Raw genomic sequence first — 16,654 nt, 5'->3', positions numbered from 1 at the left:
CTAAACCAGGAAGAAGTCGAATCCCTGAATAGACCAATAACAAGTTCTGAAATTGAGGCAGTAATTAATAGCCTACCAAGCAAAAAAAAAAAAAAAGCCCAGGACCAGATGGATTCACAGCCAAATTCTACCAGAGGTACAAAGAGGAGCTGGTACCATACGTTCTGAAACTATTCCAAACAATACAAAAAGAGGGAGTCCTCCCTAACTCATTTTATGAGGTCAGCGTCATCCTGATATCAAAACCTGGCAGAGAAACAACAACAACAACAACAAAATTTCAGGCCAATATCCCTGATGAACATCAATGTGAAAATCCTCAATAAAATACTGGCAAACCAAATCCAGCAACGCATCAAAAAGCTTATCCACCATGATCAAGTCAGCTTCACCCTGGGATGCAAGGCTGGTTCAACATATGCAAATCAATAAATGCAGTCCATCACATAAACAGAACCAATAACAAAAACCACATGATTATCTCAAAAGATGCAGAAAAGGCCTTCGATAAAATTCAACACCCCTTCATGCTAAAAACTCTCAAGAAACTAGGGACTGATGGAACTTATCTCAAAATAATAAGAGTTATTTATGACAAACCCATAGCCAATATCATACTGAATGGGCAAAAGTTGGAAGCATTCCCTTTGAAAACCAACACAAGACAAGGATACCCTCACTCACCACTCCTATTCAACATACTATTGGAAGTTCTGGCTAGGATACTCTGGCAAGAGAAAGAATAAAGGGTATTCAAATAGGAAGACAGGAAGTCAAATTGTTTCTGTTTGTAGATGACATCATTGTATGTTTAGAAAACCTTATCGTATCAGCCCAAAATCTCCTTAAGCTGATAAGCAACCTTCAGCAAAGTCTCAGGATACAAAATCAATGTGCAAAAATCACAAGCATTCTTATACAACAGTAACAGACAGAGAGCCAAATTATGAGTGAACTCCCATTCACAAATGCTACAAAGAGAATAAAATACCTAGGAATACAACTTACAAGGGATGTGAAGGACCTCTTCAAGGAGAACTACAAACCACTGCTCAAGAAAATAAGAGAGGACACAAATCAATAGAAAAACATTCCATATTCATGGATGGGAATAATCAATATCATGAAAAGAGCCATACTGCCCAAAGTAATTTATAGATTCAATGCTATCCTCATCAAGATACCATTGGCTTTCTTCACAGAATTAGAAAAAACTATTTTAAATTTCATATGGAACCAAAAAAGAACCTGTATAGCCAAGACAATCCTAAGCAAAAAGAACAAAGCTGATGGCAGCATGCTACCTGACTTCAAACTATACCACAAGGCTACAGTAACTAAATCAGCATGGTACTGGGACCAAAGCAGATTTATAGACCAATGGAACAAAACAGAGGCCTCAGAAATTATGCTATATCTACAGTCCTCTGATCTTTGAAACCCTGACAAAAATAAGCAATGGGAAAATAATTCTCTATTTAATAAATGGTGTTAGGAAAACCGGCTAGCCATATGCAGAAAACTAAAACTGGACCCCTTCCTTACACCTTATACAAAAATTAACTCCAGATGGATTAAAGACACAAATATAAGATCTAACACCATAAAAACCACAGAAGAAAACCTAGCCAATACCATTCAGGACATAGGCATGAGCAAAAACTTCATGACTAAACACCAAAAGCAATGGCAACAAAAGCCAATATTGAAAAATGGGATCTAATTAAACTAAAGAGCTTCTGTACAGTAAAAGAAACTATCACGAGAGTGAACAGGCAACCTACAGAATAGGAGAAAATTTTTGCAATGTACCTATCTGACAAAGGGCTAACTAATATCCAGAATCTACAAGAAATTTAAACAAATTTAAAAGAAAAAAACAACTCCATCAAAAAGTGAGCAAAGGATATGAACAGACACTTCTCAAAAGAAGACATTTATGCAGCCAACAAACCTATGAAAAAAAACTCATCATCCCTGGTCATTAGAGAAATGCAAATCAAAACTACAATGAGATACCATCTCATGTCAATTAGCATGGCGATCATTAAAAAGTCAGGAAACAACAGATACTAGAGAGGATGTGGAGAAATAGAAATGTTTTTACATTGTTGTTGGGAGCATAAATTAGTTCAACCATTGTGGAAGACAGTGTGGTGATTCCTCAAGGATCTAAAACTAGAAATACCACTTGACCCAGTAATCCCATTACTAGGTATATACCCAAAGGATTATAAATCATTCTACTATAAAGACACATGCACATGTATGTTTACTGCAGCACTGCTCACAATAACAAAGACTTGGAACCAACCCAAATGCCCATCAATGATAGACTGGACAAAGAAAATGTGCCACATACACACCATGGAATACTATGCAGCTATAAAAAAGGATGAGTTTATGTCCTTTGCGGGGACATGGATGAAGCTGGAAACCATTATTCTTAGCAAACTAACACAGGAACAGAAAACCAAACACTGCATATTCTCACTCTTCAGTGGGTGTTAGGCAGTGAGAACACATGGACATAAGGAGGGGAACATCACACACCAGGGCCTGTCAGGGGGAGAGGTACTAGGGGAAGGATAACATTAGGAGAAATACCTAATGTAGATGACAGGTTGATAGGTAAGGCAAACCACCATGACATGTGTATACCTATGTACAACAAACCTGCACATTCTCAACAACCTAGAACTAACCTAGAACTTAAAGTATAATAAAAAATAATATCTACTACTGTTAAAAAAAAAAAAAAGCAAAATCTTATTTTAACAAATACAATTTTCTTTTAATAGAAAAAATAGTTTTTACGAAGCTCTAATTTATATAATTAGAACTTCCATAAATTTACATATTAAAACATAATCTTAATTATTTTTAAGATTTATATCCCCCCTTTTGTTCTCTACACAATCTTATGTAAACATCCAAGAAATGTAAGCCTAAAATAATTATCTTACTCTAATTCAGTAAATGATACAAAATCTTCTGCCTTTAACACAAATATAATTCCATAGCATGAAAAGAAAAGATGCTGGTACCTTAAGTAGTGAGTATTGACAACTGGCTATGACCAGGCAGAACTGGAAGACCCAGATATCTCTGAAGAAGCCTTGTATAAGAAGAATAGATCCCAAAAAAGCCACGAGAATAGCCAGGATGACAGCTAACACATTTTCTAGGATCTCACGATTTCTACAGATAGAAAAACTTATGAGTAAGTATATCATAAATATAAGAAATTAACTGAATGTTAAAAAGGGAAGGGAAGATATAAATATAAAGTTCATTATATGCTGAGATGTCTTTCTGGTACTGAGTTTGAACAAGGTTTTAGATCATACTTAAAACAAACTAGTTTCATATGGACATAACATGAATTCTTATGTACAAATAAAACACATTACAGTGAATTGTGGAGTTCCAATTACATAACATAGTTTTAATTTCTATTTTAAAAATATTACTCTCCTTATTATCTGCTTTTCTGTTTCATTGGTTGCAAACATCTAACCAACTTGGATGGTAAATCAAATATGCATACAAAAAATCAAGTTATGTTTAAAAAACAAAATCTCAAAATAGTTTCTAGAAAATTAAATTTAAAACATTTGTTATATGACAAAGTTGTAGCAAAATTCTGGCACTACATGATTTCACTTCCCCCATCTCTGAATCATCTGAAAGAAATAGAAACTCACTTATTAGAATTACTTAAATATGGGCTGTTACATGTCTTGAGAATAAAGGTAGGGACAAAAACCTATATCTGCTTCTATCAAAGTTGCTAAGACAATTCTATATTAAACTGACATTGTAAGAGAAACAGTATCATGCTCAAGATTTACATATATATGTGTGTATATATATCTATATAAATGAAGATTATTTTTATGTCACACACACAAAAGAATCTATCTCATTACTTCCTGGAAAATTTTAATCACAAAATGTTATACAAATACATCCTTTAGTATTTCCCTAAAATACTTTTAAGTCATATTTTTAAAGGAAAAATTAAAATATTAAATTTTTTAAAAATTAAAAATTAAGGACTATTAAAAAAGGAAAAAATGCTCAGCATATCTGCTACATAAAGAAAGCAGGACACAAAACCATGAGCATAGAAGGATATAAGTTCTGCTATTAAAAAATTAAGCATATAGGTTAAAAAGGACAATATATCAAAAATAGTATTAATAATGATGCTTCTTTCCATGGAAGAATCACTGTTTGCCTCTGTCTTCAAAACTTTGTACATATTTAAATTTTCAACAAGGAATTACTTTTATAATCATTAAAAAAAGTTTTTTATTAACCCAATTCTGTATTTATCACAATCAATTGGGCCCAAAAATAAAACATTAACATCTTTGTACTATTTCCTTTAATGGTTCTACCAGATAAAAAAGTTCAATAGAATTTCCAAATCAATGCGTTACTGGCATTTCTATTTGATTTTAGGTGGTAGTTATGCAATTTCAGATTTGCTAAATCCAACGACCTCTTTTCAATCCTTTGCCTGCCTGAATTGTGCCTCCCTTGTCATTGAACACATCTTGTCTTTAGCTTTTAAAAATTTTTCAATTTTGATGAGTCCAGTGTATCAATTTTTTTTATTGATCTTGTTTTTGGCATCATAGCTAAGTAATTTTGTCTAATCCAAGTTCATAAAAATTTTCTCCTATGTCTTTTTATTTTCCCAGAAGTTTTAAGTTTCACATTTAAGCCAATGAGACATTTTCATAATGTGGCACAAGGTAAGGCTATAAGTTTCTTATTTTTATTTGCTTGAGATGAGGTTTTGCTACCTTGCCCAGGCTGGTCTCAAACAATCCTCTCACCTCAGCCTCCTGCACACACCTCTGCGTCCATCTCTATTTTTCTACATATGTAAATCCAATTGTTCCACCACCATTTGTTGAAAAGGTTATCCTTTCTCCATTTCATTCATCTAAATATTATTTTGATGCCACCTGGGCCTAGAGTTTTCTTTGTGGTTTAGTTTCTAAACTACAATTTCCACTTACTTAATACATGTAAGACAATTAAGGTCAAGTACTTCTTTCAGAATGAAATTTCGTAATTTGTCTTTCAAGAATTTTGTTCATTTGTCCAATGCTGAATTTATTTGCAGACAGCTGCTCATACTGTTCTCTAATTATCCTTTTAATACCTGTACAGTCTGTAGTGATATCATAACTCATATTCTTCATATTGGTAATCTATGTCTTTCTTTTTTTTTCTGGTCAGGCAGGCTAAAAGTTTATCAATTGATGTTCTCAAACTTTTCATTTCCTTGATTTTCTTTATTGTTTCTCTGTGTCCTCACTGAATTGTTTTGTTCCTTACTATTACGTTTCTTTTGTTTAGTTGGGCTTATGTGCTCTTGTTCTTTTAGTAAGTGGAAGGTTAAGTCATTGATTGGAGACCCTTCTTTTCTAATCTAGGTGTTTAGTGCTAAAAATATTCCTAAGAACTGCAGGTTAGTGGCATCTACTAATTTCTCTCTTGACATTTTCTCGAATCCATGGGTTATTTAGAAGTGTTATTTAGTTTCCAAATATTTGGGGATTTTTCCAAGGTTCTATTTGATTTAATTTACCATTTAATCCCACTATGTATAATTGGACAGTGGATCTTTTAAAATTTACTGACTCTTGTATTATGGCTAAAAACATTATCTATCTTAGTACATGTTCTGTGAGCAGTTAGGAAAATGTATATTCTCTTGTTATGGGTGAAGTGTTCTGTAAATGTCAACCAATTTAGGTTGGTTAATAATACTGTTAAAGTTCAGTACATATCCTCACTGAGTTTCTAAATAGTCTATCAATTATTTAAAAAGAAGTGCTGAAATCTATTAGCTTTTGCTTTATAAATTCCAAAGCTCTGTTTTTAGGTATACAAACACTTAGGACTGTTAAATCCTGTGGACTGACTCTTTATCATTATGAAATGGCCTTCTTTATCCTTGGTAATAGTCTTTGTTCTGAAATCTACTTTATCTGACTTTAATACAGCCACTACAATAAGCCTTTCCTTAACGTTAGCATGGTATAACTTTCTCTATCTTTTAACCTATTTGTTTGTATTTTGTTTTGGTAGAAACTGGGTGTATATTGCCAAGGCTGGTTTTGAAAACTGGGCCTCAAGAGATCCTCCCACTTCAGCCTCCCAAAGTGCTGGGATTATAGGCATAAGCCACCACAATGGCCTCCATTTTTACAGTAAAAGTACATTACTTGTAGGCAGCTTGGAGTTGAGTCTTGTTCTTTTTTATCTAATCTGCCAAGTCATTTGTTTCCTATTTGTCTCAACTTTTATCTTTTTCCATTTTCTTGATTAACAGAGTAATTTCTATAATCCATCTTATCTCATTTTGACATATTAGCTACAAGTCTTTTGTTATTTTAATGGTTGCCTTAGGGTAGGTTTTGGTAAGAATTTTTAAAAATATGTTTGTAGAGACAGTCTCGCTAGGTTGCCAAGGCTGGCGCCTCAAACTCCTGGGCTCACAAGTGATCTTCCTGCCTCAGCCTCCCAAAGAGCTGGGATTACAGGTATAAGCCTATAATCCCAGGCAGCCTAGGGTTTACAATACACATTTATGACAGTCTACATTCAATGATACAGCACTTCACATATAAGAAACTTACAATAGTATGCTTTTATTTCTCCCTTCTCTGCCTTTACGCTATTATGATCATAAATTTTACTTTTACATGTTATAAACCACACAAAGCATTATTTTCGTTTAAATAGTCAGTTAACTCTTAAAGAGATTTAATTAATAAGAAAAAATCTTTTATATTTACCCATGTAATGACTTCCCATTTCCATTTATCTTTGTTCCTTTGGGTAGACTCATATTTCCATTTGAGATAACTTTCATTCTGCCTGAAAGACATCTTTCAACATTCTGTGTAGTGTGGGTCTGCTCATAAAGAAGTCTTCCCATTTATTCTGATCCGAAAATGTCTTTATTTCACTTTGGTTTTTAAAAGATATTTTTTCTATGTATAGAACTGTAGGTTGACAGGGTTTTTTCTTTTCAATGCTTTAAAGATGCTCCTCTACTGTCTTTTCATTTCATTATTTCTAACAATAAAAAGTATGTCTTCCTTATCCTTGCTCCTCTTTTTTTCTCTTGCAATTTAAAAAATGTTATCACTGGTTTTGAGTAGTCGTGTGTCTTGGTGTAGTTTTATTCAAGTACGTTATGCTTAAGGTTCACTGGGCTTCTTGAATGTGTTCATAGTTTTCATCAAAATTGGAAAGTTCTCCACCCTTATTTCTTCAAAATCTTTTGTCTATTTCCTCTTGTAGTTGTCCCATAGCTTTCTCTCATTTTGTTTTTATACTCTTTTCATCGGGGACAGTGGGGAGAAGACTCTTCTTTCTGTTTCATTCTGGATAGTTTCCATTGCTATGTCTTCGAGTTCACTAATCTTTTCTTCTACAAGGTTCAATCTACCATTAACCACGTTCAGTATATTTTTAATCTCAAGGATTATAGTTTTCAACTCTGTAAGTTTGATTTGGGACTTTTGAAAGTATCTTCTATGTAGTTAACTTTTTATATTTTTCTTTATAGTTAACTTTTTAAACATTTGGAAAGCAATTGTAACTGTTTTAATGTCTTTGTCTGCTAATTCTAATATCTATGCAAGCTACAGTTTGGTCTCAACTGATTTATTATTCTTGTTATAGGTCATGTTTTCTCACTTCTTTGCACATCTGGTCATCTTTGACTGAATGCTAGACATGGTGAGTCTTAACTTGTTGGGGGCTGCGTATTTCTGGATTTCCTTAAATCTTCTTAGACTTTATGTTACTTGGAAACAGTTTGATCCCTTCAGGTCTGTGTTTTATGACTTGTTAGGTGGGTCTGAAGTAGTGCTCCTGCTAGGGCTAATTATTCCCCACTTTGAAAGATTTTCCTGAGTATTCTATATAAGGCACCATAAAATATGAATCATAAACATCTCCAATCTGGCTGGTAGGGAAACGTACTATTCCCAGTGCTGTGTGATTGCCTGGAACCGTTCCTCTATTCCTTTTCACATGGCTCTTTCCCTGGCCTCAAATAGTTTCCTCGCATATAGGAACTTATCCATACTCTGTCAAACAGTCAAGGTGACTCAATGCAGATCTCTAAGGTTCTCTCTCTAAGCAGCTCTCTCCTGTCAGTCTGTCCTATGGGCTCTAACTGCCATAGTCTCCCTGGACTCTTAGCTCTATCTCCTTAACTCAGGAAGTCAGCTGGACTCTATTTCTGTTCTCCCTTCTTGTCTTGCAGCCTAGAAACTCTCTCAAAGCGTTAAGCTGGGGCAATTGTAGGGTTCATGTTATTTGTTGTCATCTCTCAGGGATCACTGTCCTTTTCCTTCTCATCTCCAATGTCTTGAAAACCACTGTTTCATGTACTTTGTCTATTTTGGTTGTTTCACATGGGATATAAATCCAGTCCTATTACTCCATGTTGACTGGAAGCAGCTGTTGGTCACCAAGTTTGTAATATAGTAGACTCATGTGTTTGCCATTAATATAGTAGTGTTAAGAAACACAGAAACAGAATCTCCCTCTTATAACTGTTGTATAGTATTTTGGATTATATTACCTATAACCTTAAGATCATTAACATCTCATATTCTTTGGCTTTTGAGTAGCAGTTGTATGAGTCTCATTGATAACAAAAATAATTTCTTTGTATAAAGTACTAAAATTGCAACAAAAACATTTTTAATGGATTTAAAACAGGCAATGTTTAGAAGCCCTATCACCTTAATTTTTCTGTTTTTTTTTAGACAGAGTTTCACTCTTGTTACCCAGGCTGGAGTGCAATGGCACAATCTCAGCTCACTGCAACCTCCGTCTCCTGGGTTCAAGCAATTCTCCCGCCTCAGCCTCCTGAGTAGCTGGGACTACAGACATACACCACCATGCCCAGCTAATTTTTTGTATTTTTAGTAGAGATGGGGTTTCACCATGTTGACCAGGATGGTCTCGATCTCTTGATCTTGTGATCCACCTGCCTTGGCCTCCCAAAGTGCTGGGATTACAGGCGTGAGCCACCGCACCCGGCTACCTTAAGTTTGATCTCAAGAGGACAAAAGCAGAAAACATTTCCCAACATGATAACCAGTTAAAAACCTCAGTGGGTAATTAAGGACACTTCAACTTAAAATCTATATATATCGTTAATATCATAATATAATCTCACCTATCAAACAGGGCCAAAAGTGTGAGTCTGTCAAAGTTAATGCCAATCCACAGCTGGGGTAGGATCCAAAAACGATAATAGTGTTTAACCTTTTGGGCAGCTTCTTCTGTTGGGCCATAAGTAGCTGCCAAGTCAGGGCTTAGATCAATGTCCTGTTGCTCCAACAAATCTGTATCAATGGTCAATAGTCTATTCAATCGAATCTGTGGGAGAGAGAGCTAAAAGAAAGTCAGCATTGAAAGGCTTAAAATATCTTTGATATTTATTAAATATGTTTATTCAAAAAAAAACTTCAAGATTCAAGAGTTACTCAATTAGCTTATCAGTTATCTAAGCCTCTTAATTTTCTTCTCTAGTACACTCTTTTTTTTTGGAGACAGAGTCTTGCTCTGTCACCCATGATGGAGTGCAGTGGCACAATCTCGGCTCACTGTAACCGCTGCCTCCTGGGATCAACCAATTCATTCTCTGCTTCAGCCTCCTAAGTAGCTGGGATTACAGGTGCCTGCCACCATACTCAGCTAATTTTTTTTTTCTATTTTAAATAGAGACAGGGTTTCCCATCTTGGCCAGGCTGGTCTTGAACTACTGACCTCGTGATCCATCCGCCTCAGCCTCCCAAAGTGCTAGGATTACAAGCATGAACCACTGCACCCAGGCTACTCTTTATGAATATGACTACCAGAAACCATAAGAAGGTGACAACAGGAAGTGAACTAAAACAAAATAAATTAATCAATAAACCTTTTGTAAATCATTGACTAGAAAGGTATTTGAAATTTTAAGATTTTCTCAGAGAATACTTTAAAAAAATCTTAAGATTTTATAACTGTATAGCTAGTGAATCCATGAAAACCACTTATTGTGGATCATTAGTGGCTTCTCTTCTCCCTGGTACATTTATAATCTTTTCTCCTTAAGCTTTGAACCTCATTTATCAGTGTCAAATCTGAGCTCCACTGCATTGGAGCTGATGGCAGCAACTCTTACTTCTTCCCATAGTCTCTTATAATTGTTAACTATATTTCCAAATCCCTGCCCCTGTTTTTTTGTTGTTTTTTTGTTTGCTTGTTTTGGTAGGCTGCTCACTTGAGGTTATACAAGAAATTACCATACTACATTTGTTTTAACTTCAACTCATCCATGCACGAGTTTACCAGTTTCCTTTTCCCCTGAAAGCATCAAAAGTTAACTGTATCTGGCACAGTACTAGGCAGCATTTCGCTACCCCAAGGCTCCCCTATCATTTAAAAGTACAAAACAATAAAACAATAATCTTCCCATGTTGCTTTCCTATGGCGTTTCCAGGAATACACTATAGCCAAAAATTAGGGAGGGTTTTTACTTTTCAAACACATTTCTGGGTACAGTTGAGAAAATTTACTTTCTATGTATAACACAGCCATTTCTATCTCTAGGCATTGACAAATACTTTCCAAAATACCTTTTAAAATACTCTATCCCAGGGCTTCTTAACCTTGTACTTTTGTTTCTTATTAAAGGACTTAGAAAAAGAGAGCCACTGGAGGACAAAGACAGCAAAGGTGATTTTACCATAGTTTGCAAAAAATCTTTTTGTAACTTCACTTTTTATGGCTTTTATAGCTATCTATATAAATACATATTTCAGATTTAATCTGAAAACATATCATCTTGTAAAAAGAAGGAAAAACGTACCACATCATGTGGATAAAATCGAACTGAGGTAGAACTGGATACATGAGAATCTGTGTCACTAAAATAAAATAAAAAAGACTTTAGGGAACAAACAGTTTGTGAAACAGAAAGAAAAATATATCCTTTAACAATCAGATGAGATTCACGTATCTTCACTTTTCCATGTTAACTTCAAAATGTAAAATAGCATTTTCCTACAGTTATGATAAGAGCATAGCCTCTGGGTCAGTGTCTACATTCAAATCTCTTCGAATGAGTAAGATCTTGGACTAGTTACCTCCCCACTTTATACTTCCATTTCCTCTTCAGTAACACGTAACAAGAGCATCTGTATCACAACGTTCTTGTGAAAGTGTTTAAATGAGATAATCCAAAGAAAACAATTAACATATTGCTAACCAATAAAGACACAATAAATTTAAGGTATAATCTAATAACCTACAACATAATTCAGTTTCCACAGTTCAGTAATGTTTGGATTTTAAAACCTGAAACTTTACCACATTTATGGTGTAAGAAATTGTTCTCTTGAATTAAATTAAACACGGCAACAGCTTTTCTATCCCTCCATCCTCCTACTGTTTCCACTGTTATAGAATCATGGTAAGAGTCCAATTTAATAATTTTTTGAGAGAGTGAATTCTGAAACTGTACCAAAGGAGCTTAAAGAGCAGTTATCTATATGTTCTACTTTCTCAGCTTTACAAGGTCCCTCAAAACAAAAAAATAAGTAAACTGCCCATAGATGTGTAACATGTAAATAGACGTGATGTATTATTAAACAAGTCCTAAAATAAGAATCAATAACTCTTGAGGGAAAAGAAAGCCAATTAATCAAGAATAGGCTTCAAAGTGCAATTTGAATAGATAAGCAATAAGATTAAAATTTTAGAAAACAAAAATTTTAATACCTTCTAAAACTGTAATTATGTTTTATGATCAAGATTTCTAATTTATTTGCTCTCCTGACTTCATTATCTTACAACTTTCTTCAGAAGGGGGAAAAGAAAAGAAGCTAAAGGTAACATATGACATATGCTTTAAGAAATTCTTCCTTAAAGCTAGTAAATTTTAAACAAAATGAAAGCTGATTATTTAAAAAGGTACTTGACCAAACACAAGGAAGTAAAATTTTAAAATTACATAAAGGAAGAGAACTAACTGATGGACTTGAACTTAGTTATATAAGAACTTACAAGAAGAGTTAAGCCCTGATTAGCTTTAATACATTATACAATACACAGAGAACATGAAATTTACAACTGAATTTGACACTGTGGGAAAACACTGTGCCACTATAAGATCTTCGGAATATTTTGATTTAGCTTTAAAATACAGAATAGCTTTTATTTTAAAAATAATGCCTTCTTTTCTCCACAGCAAAAAAATTCTACCTTAAGTTTTTAGAAACAAATGCATTGTGACAAAATATTATAGTCATTATAAAGATGCTATCAAAATAAATTTTATATCTGACCTGGTGACTACAGTTAACAATGTACTAAATACTTGAAAATTACTAAAAGAGTAGATTTAAGTGTCCTCACCACAAACAAAATTATAAGTATGTGAAGTAATACATGTTAATTTTAGCTCAATTTAGCCATTCTACAACGTATACGATATTTCAAAACCTGTTGCATGCCATAAATATTTATAATTTTTATTTGTCAATTAGAAACATTAAAAAAATTATAAAAACAAAAAACTTAACTTTTATAGTTCTAGGCTTAACATTAAACATGGCAAACATATGAAAGTACACATGCTCCTAATGTGACTTCATACATACCAGATATTGGATGCTCTTCTTGCTGCTGGTTCAAAATTCACAAGTGACATATCACAGCCACCAGTCTCATACAGCGTAGAAGAGAACTTACCTAGCAAATAAATGATTATTTTAAAAAGCCATTAGTATACTTAGAATTTTCCCTTCAAGATATGCTAAATTTCCTAAATTTTTACATCTTAAGAAAATACACTATAACATTTTTTCAAAAATATTTTTAAAACAATAATCTACATGTAATTCAGCATAATGTGAGTTAAAAAGGAATGCTGGACAGTAGGGTAAAATGTCAACATACACAATCAGGTATTAAAGAAGGGACTCAAGTCAGCTTTGCAATACCAATCTCTTTTTTCTTTTTCCCACAGCACATTCTCTATTCAAGTGATCATATGAAGGAATATAATGTTAAAAGTCACCTGACAACTACTTGAAGGGGGTGAGCAGCCATTTGCAAAGCTTAAGTGTGGGATCACTAAACTACAAGCCTACAAAGTTGTGTGACTGCCTCTTGAGCTGTGTTTTCCAAAGTAGCTAATAAAGGTCAATGAATTCAAAGAGCTAGTATTGTTGGTGATAATTATATTATTTAATGAACATTACTTCTTGTATGTTTCTACCATAAGAGCTCTATGAAAAATTTAGGAACAGCAATTGCTACAGCCAAATATCACTATGAAACTAGTAAAAGGTTTAGAAATCATATTGGCTGCAAATGAATAGTTTTTTAAATTCTCTTAAGATTAACTTTATAATATAAAATGATTTCTGATAATGAAATTTTTAACTCCACATACTTCCTGAGATGTATTCTTCCCCTTTGAGGATTTAAGGTAGCCATATCAGTGATGAAGAGGGAGCATAAATTAATTAATGTAAATTTCCATGAAGGCAATGAAATGAGGTACACAACTCTGCAACCATTTTGTCTAGTCCAAAGTATTATCCGAGTATATATGAGGTTTTTATTTTATTAGTTGGAATTAATGAGGTTAACAATAGGAATCTTAAAGGACAATGTTGACTTGATGGCTAGGCTAAAAGTCAAGATTTTCCCATGACTAGAATGCAGAGTGTGCAATCGAGATTTTTTATTACTTGAAAAAAAAATGCTAATAAAAGGAACCCATAATGTACTAATATGACTAAGGGTTTATAGAACATCTCAAGCATTACTTCATTCTTTAAAAGGACTAGAACCAGAAGATAAAATACTTTAACAATTTGAATTATTTGAGTACATTCTATGAATCATGAAAGTTATGGTGTTTTCTGTAGCCATTTTTTTAAAATCAGAATAATATACTCTTGAGATAAGTTAGGGGGGAAAAAAGGTTTTCTGTGAAATGCTGAGTTCATGTGCTGTCTTTTTCCAAGGTGATTGAGTATGTAAATTTTTAAGACTCCCCTACCCCCGTCTTTTAATCATAAGTCATTCATCCTTAGCACCTCTAATAGAAACTAAATTAATGAGCTAAAATGAAATTATACAAGCTGTCAACTTGTCTACTTTTTAGATGTGTCACTGAAAGCTTTTTTTAAAGTGGTAGAGTAATTACAGAAGTTGCTACTGAAAAAACATTAAAAATACTGACTCAATTAAAATTAAAAATTTTTAAATTATACTTCTTAATGCTCTTTTCTGTATTCATTTATTGGATAATCAATGATTAGCTGTGCTATTATAATAAACTTACATTAAGAGAAAAAAGAACTACCTGCTCAAAATCATGAATTGCATAAATGCAGAATTATTATTAATCTACATTAAATGACTAAATCATAGATTAACAAAGAACAGGGAGGACTTGGTTACTACGTGTGAAACTCAGTAAAAACAGACTGCATAAATGTATTGTCATAATGTAATTTATACATATTTTAGAAATGTTAATTCTGTATTCAATAGAACTTAAATTGTTACAGTATTTCTCAGCATGTAAGCTTTCCAAAGGATTTTTATTAACATATAAGTTCTGTTCTTGGTACATTAAAAATAATATGTACCTGTAACAAAACAAACAAGATATTATCTTTGTAATTTTCATATGGAACAGTAAAAGAATATGATGTCATTATAGTACCATGTTGTGTTTTATGTATAAATATCTAGTATTAAACTTATATAGAAATAGTTGCATTTTAAATAAACATAAAGAATGCAAAAAAAAGCTTTTCTAGACAGAGTTGAAAAAATTGAGTAGTTCTATTACTACCTAAATTTACAACTCTGAATGATTCTATGCAAATTGCTAACAAGTAAAAAAATTTAAAAATTTAAGCAGAGGCATAAAATATGTCTAAAAGGGAGGCTATTATTTTAACAGAAGTACATTACTTCAACGGTGCTTTTCTTTTTCCTTAAGGGGCTTTTGTCTGTCTATTAAACTTTAGAAGCATGTTCAGGTTCTTAAAAATACTCATGGCACTTGTCAGAACAAACTAACATTTTAATAAGGCTTCATGGTGTAGTCCCAACTTGACTCCAAAAGCACAATTCTATGTCCCTCTTTTATCTTTGAGTTTGGCATCTTACAGCACTTTAGAAGTACCAACTTATACTTTGAAGATAAACACATCAGAAAAAAATTACACTAAAGATGTATTTTAATGGGCTAATGTAACCTACTAAAGGCAGCTTAAAAAATAACCAATCAGAAATAAGTATATATTATTATTGGTTTATAAAGATTATGTTAAATTTGTATACGTTTTCTTGGCATACATAGCAATTTTACTATTTCTTTTGCGATTAAAACCATCATATTTAAACTTTAGATCCAGAGTAAAAATGTGCCATTACAATACCCCTATTTTAATATTATTCTGCATTAAGAAAAATACTTCAATACTATTTTTTCCTAATAAACAGAAAAGAAATCAGATCAAAGAAGTATGTCCTCCTCACATGAATTTGGATTACAAACTTGGGCATCTCATCGTGATTCAACTGTGACCAATTAATTATATCTGACAGAATGCCTCTGTCATAACTTAAGGAGAAAAAAATCAATTTCCAACAAAATAAACAAGATTAGAAACTGGAATTTCAGACTTGTAAAAATTATACTGGCCAAGAGACTGCATCTCTAAAAGACACATACACAAAAAGCTGATATGCTAGGCGTAGTAGCTCATGTCAGTAATCCCAGCATTTTGGGAGGCAAGGCGGGAGGACTGCTTGAGCCCAGGAGTTCAAGACAAGCCCAGGCAACATGGTGAGACCTTGTCTCTACACATACACACACAAAATAGACACACACACACACACACACACACACACACACACACACACACCCACCAGCTGGGTGTGGCGGCATGCACCCATGGGCCTAGCTACTTGGGAGTTTAAAGTAGAAGGATCACTTAAACCCAGGAGGTTGAAGCTGCAGTGAGCTGTGTTCATGCCACTACCCTCCAGCCTGGGCAAGAGAGCGAGACCCTGTCTCAAAAAAAAAAAAAAGTTAAGATACCTAGCATTTCTTAGTTTTGAATACTCAATAGTGACTGTTATTGTCCATAAAATCTGTTAATTACACAGCACCATTTTTTGAAGTAATATTTCAAAGTAACAACTATAGGTCAATAAGTAAGTGATGAGCAACAAACAGGAAGATGAATAAAACTGGATACTGATTTAAGACAAAGGATACTTGAAGAATTTGCCTACAGCCATGAATGGTGCAGATAGCAAATTCTGATAAACATTCACAAGATACTGAAGACGACATGGGAAATTAATGGGATCCTCTAACTTGTCCTATCAGTAAAAGTCCTCACCACACATCAGAAAGTTGAGCACATCAAGAATTTTAAGAACAGTGCTCACCTAAGAAACTCCCACTGTACTTTTTTTTTTTTTAGATAGGGCCTCACTCTGTTACCCAGGCTGGAGTGCAATGGCACAATCATAGCTCACTGCAATCTCAAACTCCTAGGTTCCAGGGATCCTC

The 16,654-nt window shown here is 33.6% G+C and overlaps 1 protein-coding gene across 8 annotated transcripts in view; it reads right to left on the bottom strand.

The window, feature by feature from the left end:
* The window catches only part of PCNX1 (pecanex 1), a 201,812-nt gene that overhangs the window by 89,311 nt on the left and 95,847 nt on the right, over positions 1-16,654 (bottom strand). For 3 of the 8 annotated variants that reach the window (XM_002754063.6, XM_009006266.4, XM_009006268.4), the window contains 4 exons: positions 12,702-12,792; positions 10,910-10,967; positions 9,233-9,450; positions 3,048-3,201 (listed from right to left, as the gene is read on the bottom strand). In XM_002754063.6, the coding sequence (XP_002754109.1) occupies positions 3,048-3,201; positions 9,233-9,450; positions 10,910-10,967; positions 12,702-12,792 (521 nt within the window). The remainder of the gene's footprint in view (positions 1-3,047; positions 3,202-9,232; positions 9,451-10,909; positions 10,968-12,701; positions 12,793-16,654) is intronic. The other 5 variants (XM_078335275.1, XM_002754064.7, XM_035260872.3 and 2 more) reach the window with 3 other exon arrangements.

The sequence above is a fragment of the Callithrix jacchus genome, chromosome 8 (genome assembly GCF_049354715.1).
Source record: "Callithrix jacchus isolate 240 chromosome 8, calJac240_pri, whole genome shotgun sequence".
Lineage (NCBI taxonomy): Eukaryota > Metazoa > Chordata > Mammalia > Primates > Cebidae > Callithrix > Callithrix jacchus.
Note: the sequence above shows the minus strand (reverse complement) of the source record. Positions and strands in the feature narration are given on the sequence as shown.